We start from the raw sequence: 7,341 nt of genomic DNA on the forward strand, positions 1-7,341 counted from the left end.
CTTTTAACTGTCCCTGTTCAAATTGCCGTGTGGTTTCTCATCACTCCTCATAGTGATAGATGCCTCTTCCAGGCAAGAGTTTGCCTTTCCTGCCTGCAGGGACTCAGACACCATGACTATCTGGGGGCTATAGAAAGCCTGGTCCATAGGCATGCAATCCCATGGGACACAGCATCCAATCAGGTGACTCACTTCCCAGTGGAGGAGATGAAAGAGTGAGCCCCTGGCTGTGGAACCACTGTCCGTCCACACTCTGAACCACCCATAGGCAGCCAGCCTCACAGAGGGCTTCACCAACCAAGGCCCGGCTGAAGGGCCAGGATGGAGTGCTGACTTCAAGGGTGCATGTCCCCAGTAGGTTTGGGACCATGTCTGGGATCCGGTGGGTGAAATCAGGAGTGGCCCTGCATTCCATCATTCCCAGTGATCTGCTGCAGGATTTAAGGAGAATAGCAGCACTGGAAATTCTGGTCCCAAAGAGGGAGGCTCTTGCCAGGGGACATAAGGTCCCAGTGAGCTACAAACTATGACTGATGCCAGGACTGATGCCGGGACTGATGCCAGAACACTCTGAACTGCCTTTGTCCAGGCACCGGCAGGAAGAGATAGAGTTACTTTTACACAGTAGGGACAGGGGGCAATACAGGTGGAATCCATGTGACCCATTGAGGGCCTGCTGGTATTCCTGTGGGCCACTGGAAATGTGAATGCATACTTTCAGCAAGCCTGTCTTAAGAAAGCATCACTAAGCTGCAATCCGAGATGCCTCCTGCCCAATCCTCTCTCCCCTCTCTTTTACAGGGGTCAGCCTTGCAGCATGGTCTGAAGGCCAACACTGCCTTCTCTGGCTCCCTGTCTTTATCCTCCACAGACCTGGTGCCCAATAAGTGTCATGCAAATCTCATTATGTCCGGGCACCTGCTCTCAGAGGACCTGAACTAACATAAGCCACAAGCCAAAAGATTAGTGTGTGGGGAGGGATAATGTTCACAAGGGTCATCTTAATCAACAAACTCTTTTTACATAAATATAGAATTGTTTTCATGTTGTTTTCTGGACGTCCCTTTCTCTCAGTTATACGCCATGGGTATCATGGCCTTATCCTTTATAGCACTCATGCTCTCTCTCTCTTTCTCTCTCTCTGACTCTCTCTCTACTGTAAGCTCAGTAAGGACAGGATCTATGTGTATTTTTTCACCATTGCATGTCTGACTCCTAGCATAATGCTAAATACATAGTAGGAGCTCAAAATTATTAAGCCTATTCAAGAACACTCACTCTACAACAAAATGTACTAAGTGTAGTTGCAAAAGAATATTATTGACAGGATACTATTATGAGGTATACAAGAGCCCTGGATAATAAATTCATAATTCTGAAATATAGGTAATGACCAGCTGTCCCGTGATAGTCTAAGAAGAAGCTCTAAGAAGGAGTTGTACCTAAGTTTAGTGCTACATAGGCAGGTTCCGTGCCTTAAGCAGAAATAAATGGCAACGCTATGGAGATTTAAGGAGTCAGTGGCAGTCAACACCACAGGTCATGTGAAAGCAAGCCCTGTCTTTTCCGTCTTCTCCACCAACCTGTATTAGGGCCACTTTGCCCTCGAACACGCTTTGTAATTCTCAGTTTTTGTAACATTATCGGTTCCAGAAGGCCACCATTAAAGTGCTGTCTGGGAGGAAAAGAAAGCTTTCTGATCTTCCCACATTATTAGTATGAGCACGAAATTTAAGGACACACTCTCAAGGGCGATTCTGCACTGGCACAAACCTGACAATGGAGAATACCTCCTTAAATGCTGCACCCTGGGCACCTCATTAGCCTCTCCCTCATGCTAGCCCTGCTTGGGAGCATGATTTTGGAAGCTACAGATTCTGGGTCCCAAACCCCAGAGCTTGGTAAATCATACACTTTAAATTGAATGTGAATGATAGGCCGGACGAAGTGGCTCAAGCCTTGTAATCCCAGCAATTTGGGAGGCCAAAGCAGGTGGATCACTTAAGGTCAGGAGATCAAGACCAGCCTGGCCAATATGGTGAAACACCATCTCTACTAAAAATACAAAAATTGGCCAGGCATGGCGGTACACACCTGTAATCCCAGCTACTCAGGAGGCTGAAGCAGGAAAATTGCTTGAACCCGGGAGGTGGAGGTTGCAGTGAGCTGGGATTGCTCAACTGCACTCCAGCCTGGGTGACAGAGTGATACTCCATCTCAAAAATAAACAAATAAATAAGATGAGTGTTAATGATAAAGAAAATAAAATAGCTACTTCACCTCAAACACTTGAAAGAACTTTGATTAAGACAAAGAATGAACATACTCAAGCTGCTAAAGGCATTTCTTAAATTAGGGTCTAACTATCAGACTGGAGCCACGGAAGGCAGAATATGGAACCCTAATACATTTGCATACAATTGAAATTTTGTTTTTCCCTACAGAAGGAAATGCATGAAAAAATGGAATACTCTGGACAGAAAATCAAGACACAAATCAGGCACTGCCAAAAATAAATCACATAAAACTTTTTCTTTGAATTAACAGAATTTATACAAATTTGACTTCATGAAAAAAAGAAACTACACATCAATAATTACCATAAGGCTTTATTGTTCCAAAAGTATTTGCCACCAAAAATAAGTCATTATATAATTTTAATTGTAATAATCATAATTATGACACAATTTAGATTTTCTACCTTTATGAATTTTTTGTTTTGTTTTGTTTTTGGGTTTTTTTTTTTTTTTTTTTTTTTTGTTAAGATGCAGTCCTACTCTGTAGCCCAGGCTGGACTGCAGTAGCACAATCTCAGCTCTCTGCAACTTCTGCCTCTGGTTCAAGCGATCCTCCTACCTCAGCCTCCCGAGTAGCTGGGACTACAAGTGTGCACCACCACACCCGGCTTTTGTGTTTTTTTGTTGTTGTTGTTTTTTAGTAGAGATAGGGTTTTACCATGTTGGCCAGCCTGGTCTTGACCTCCTGATCTCAAGTGACCCGCCTGCCTCAGCTTCCGAAAGTGCTGGAATTACAGGTGTGAGCCATGGCTCCTGGCCTCCACCTTTACAATTAAATAATAAAATCTTCTGGGAGTTCATGATCCCTAGAATTATTATTGATTTAAAATTATTCCATCTTTCAAATACTTTTCTTAGAAATACAAAGTAAAATCATTAAAATATGTTAATTTCTGTTACTTAAACATTTTTAAATCACAGGCTTATTGGGACATAAGAGTGTATATATTTCAGGAATAGTTTTTCAATAGATATAATTAATAACATTTAAAAATCAGAAAAATGTTTTCCATACCAACTATAAGCTTTTAAAAAGCACAGAAGCATATCCTCGAGATGTGAAGGCACTGGGGGATAGAGGACACCTTGTTTCCTCTGCTCAGAGCTTAGCTTTGTCCTTAAAAGACGCCTTCATCCTTTTGACAACAGAAAGGTCCCCTGCTCCCTCGGGCCAGTTGTCATGATCTGTTAAAGAAGTGGAAAACCTCCTGTCACTTGCAAATCTCATTTGTCCTCTTTGATCCCACCAAATCCTCTTGTGAATTTCCCTGGTTCACACACTTTTCTCAGCACAAAAAAAGAAATCCTTAGGGCACATGTTTGAGAAAAGACTTCAGTTTGAATCTCAGGTCTGCCACGTGTTAGCTTTCCTGAATTTGGGGCATGACTCTTTCTGAGCCTCAGTTTCCTCCTCTATTAAAGGATATAACAATATCTACCTTTTAGAGTTGTGAGGGTTAAACGTGACATCATGTGTGCCTTGCTTGGTATACTGTGGATCGTCAAGAAATAGTGTCTCCTTAATAATAACAATTTAAAAATAGTGTCCTTACTTTGTACCGGGCACTGTTAGTTGCCTTTCCAGCATCCAGGTCCCCATCTCTTCTTTCCAACAGCTTGTTTCCATTTAAGGATCTAGAAGGCGCTGGGGAAGCTTGGCACCAAGGCATGAGGTCTAAGCTAAGTCAATCAGTGCACTATAACCCTGCCACGGTTATTGGTTGGAAATGGACATTTGCATAAGCTGATCTAATATAGAGTGGATCTCAGCATGTTGTTAGAAATTCTGGAACAAAGTCACTCCCCCAGCCCTCTCTCTCTGTCCATCTGGGTAGGAACATGGAAGTATGCAGCCTTACACACAGAAACAGCAGGCAGCCGTCCTGCAATGAGGACAGCCTGCCTTAAGACAGAGCCAACACCATGGAAGCAAAAACAGGAAACAGGGAAAAATTGTCCTTGATGAGATCAGTGAGCTCCTGAGTCATGTCTTACCTGTTTTTCAGTTATGTGAGCCAGCGAATTCCTTTACTGATTAGCCTATTTTGAGTTGTGACTAAAAGCATCCAGTTCAACAAAGGACTTTATTTCTTTTTTTTTATTTTTTGAGACAAGGCCTTGCTCTGTCACCCAGCCTGCAGTGCAGTGATGCGATCATGGCTCACTGCAGCCTCTACTTCCCAGGCTCCAGTGATCCTCCCACCCAAGCCTCCCAAGTAGCTGGAACTACAGGCACATGCCACCACGCCCAGCTAATTTTTTAAATGTTTTGTTGAGACAGAGTTTTGCTGGGTTGCCCAGGCTGGTCTCAAACTCCTGGGATCAAGCAATTGGCCCACCTTGGCCTCCCAAAGTGCTAAGAGTACAGGTGTGAGCCATGGTGCCCAGCCCCTGACATAGGGCTTTAAATGTGCATTACCTAAGGCCAGCCACAGTGGCTCACGCCTGTACTCCCAGGACTTCAGGAGGCTGAGGCAGGCGGATGACCTGAGGTCAGGAGTTTGAGACTAGCCTGGCCAACATGGTGAAACCCCATCTCTACTAAAACTACAAAAAAAGTGGTGGGGTGTGGTGTCGGGCGCCTGTAATCCCAGCTACTCTGGACGCTGAAGCAGGAGAATCGCTTGAACCTGGGAGGCAAAGGTTGCAGTGAGCCAACATCATACCACTGCACTCCAGCCTGGGCAACAAGACAGCCTGTGGGATCGAAAAAGAACAAAACAAAAGTGCATTATCTAACTTAATCCTCCCAACAGCTCTATGAAATAAATACTGTATGTGTTCCTGCATATAGGAAAAAAATGGAGTCTTATAGAAATTAACTTTCTCACAATCATACAGCTAATAAGGGTAGAGCCAAGTTTCCATCTTAGGCATTCTCATGTTGGAGCTGCAAATCTTAAAAGAAAACACCATAATGAAAGGCGTTTTTGCTCACCTCTCAGATATACCAGTCATTTATTAATGCAAAAAAGATCTTAAGCCTTGATCAGACTGTCAGTACCTAAAAGAGTAGGTAGAACCTGGGTCCTTGATATGAAATTCAAATTCATCTGGGTTACATCAACCACATGTTAATTTGCTACTAGTCAGTTAATTATCTTTAGGAATAGAAGTTCAATATATTTGCATTTTATATCCTTTACTACACTTTTGGAGTGATTTAGAGTTATTAGGATGGACAAACCTTTAAACTTCTGTGGATTTGTTTTGTTGTTTATAAAACTAGGATACTGGACTTCGTGATCTTTTAGGACCCTTCAAATCCCAAAGTTCTGTTGTCTAGTCATGAGATACACACACACACACACACACACACACACACAAAGGCATTTGCGTGTAATATCAATATTTGATTGAAACTTATAAAACTTCTGGTTTATTTTTTGTTTGTTGTTTTGCTTTGTTTTATTTTGTTTTGTTTTTGAGACAGAGTCTTGCTCTGTTGCACAAGCTGGAGTGCAGTGGCATGATCTTGGCTCACTGCAATCTCCGCCTCCCGAGTTCAAACGATTCTCCTGCCTTGGCCTCCCAAGCAGCTGAGACCACAGGTGCCCACCAACACGCCCAACTAATTGTTTTTTATATATATTTTTAGTAGACATGGGGTTTCACCATGTTGACCAGGCTGGTCTCGAATTCCTGACCTCAAGTGATCCACCCGCCTCAGCCTCCCAAAGTGCTAGGATTACAGGCATGAGCCACCGCACCTGGCCATATTTCTGTTTTTTGTACATCAAAAATGATGAATACAGAAATTTCATATGGCTTCATTCAATATACATCTCAAAGACAGTACAAAATAGCACCATAACACCCCACCCCACCTAGCAGGCCTGATCCTTCTGCTCAGATATGTAAGCCATTTATTGGAGAAACAAAATGGAGTTAAATCTTTAAAACTATAGCACGCTCTTGCCTCTTTTCTATCTCCTCTTTAGAAACATATACTCATACTGAGAATATTTCTCAGGGTTCAAATTCCACCAACCTAGCATATATAAAAAGCATATATAAAAAGCTAAGTTCTGTAATAAAGATAGTGAGATATTTTCTGTGACTAGGAATATTTCATTAAAAAAATCACATCATGAATATAAACATTTTGTACATTTTGATGTTCTATAAGAGAACACCTTCATCTCTTAAGTTCTATAAGAGAACACCCTCATGTCTTAAATAAATACTTATAATAAATTTTAAACTCCTGAACACCACACAGCATAAAGCTGGTGACTGCTCATTCCTCAGCTGCTCACCTGCTACCTCATATGAGTGAGTATAGAGGCACTGGCCCCCATCCACATCCACTGACTGTCCAGTGATGAAGGAAGCTGCAGGAGACAGTAGGAAGCAGACCACAGAGGAGACCTGGAAGCAGAAACACACACGTGAACAGGTAAAAGCGAATACTCCCCATTTCCAACCACTTCACATTCCCTAGTAAAGACATCTCAAAGCACATGACTGTAACATGAATCCAGCAGTGTGGGCATGTGTACCACAACCTCACAGTACCTAGACAACTTCCTTTTCTACCTGAGCATCCCCAAAATCAGGTAGGTGACTAGGGTAAAGGTGGCAAGGTATGAGGGAGCCTTAGACAGCGTCAAGCAAGCTACACGACGTGAAGAAGCCATAAGTCGGCTCAGTGCTTCAGCTCTGCTCTTTCCCATGTCAAACAATTCACTTCCTTCCATGCCTTTCATTGTCCTTCACAACCCCATTTTCCATCACTACCTCGTGACCTTTTATATGTTGGTCCCTGAAATAGCCAACATGTCTGTTTAGCAATAAACTAGCATTCTGGTTTGTTCAGTCTGTGGTCCTGTGAGGCCAAAAGCCCAGCAACACACACTCAAAGGAGCTCTCTACAAGAGGAACTTCAAAAACTTAGTCAGGCACTGTGGCTAAAAATTAGCCAGGCATGCTGGTGCATGCCTGTTAATCCAGCTACTCAGGAGGCTGAGGCAGGAGAATTGCTGGAACCAAAAAAAGAAAGAAAGAAAGAGAGAGAGAGAGAGAGAGAGAGAGAGAGGGAGGG

The 7,341-nt window shown here is 42.9% G+C and overlaps 1 protein-coding gene across 1 annotated transcript in view; it reads right to left on the reverse strand.

Annotated features, from left to right (window-relative positions):
- Nucleotides 1-2,514: 2,514 nt before the first annotated feature.
- Nucleotides 2,515-7,341, reverse strand: part of PECR (peroxisomal trans-2-enoyl-CoA reductase) — a 39,362-nt gene continuing 34,535 nt past the window's right edge. Inside the window, exons 7-8 of the mRNA XM_023220575.2 lie at nt 6,557-6,668; nt 2,515-3,482 (exon numbers count right to left, since the gene is read on the reverse strand). Coding sequence (XP_023076343.2) covers nt 3,397-3,482; nt 6,557-6,668 — 198 coding nt within the window. The 3' untranslated portion in view covers nt 2,515-3,396. The remainder of the gene's footprint in view (nt 3,483-6,556; nt 6,669-7,341) is intronic.

The sequence above is a fragment of the Piliocolobus tephrosceles genome, chromosome 11, assembly GCF_002776525.5.
Source record: "Piliocolobus tephrosceles isolate RC106 chromosome 11, ASM277652v3, whole genome shotgun sequence".
NCBI lineage: Eukaryota > Metazoa > Chordata > Mammalia > Primates > Cercopithecidae > Piliocolobus > Piliocolobus tephrosceles.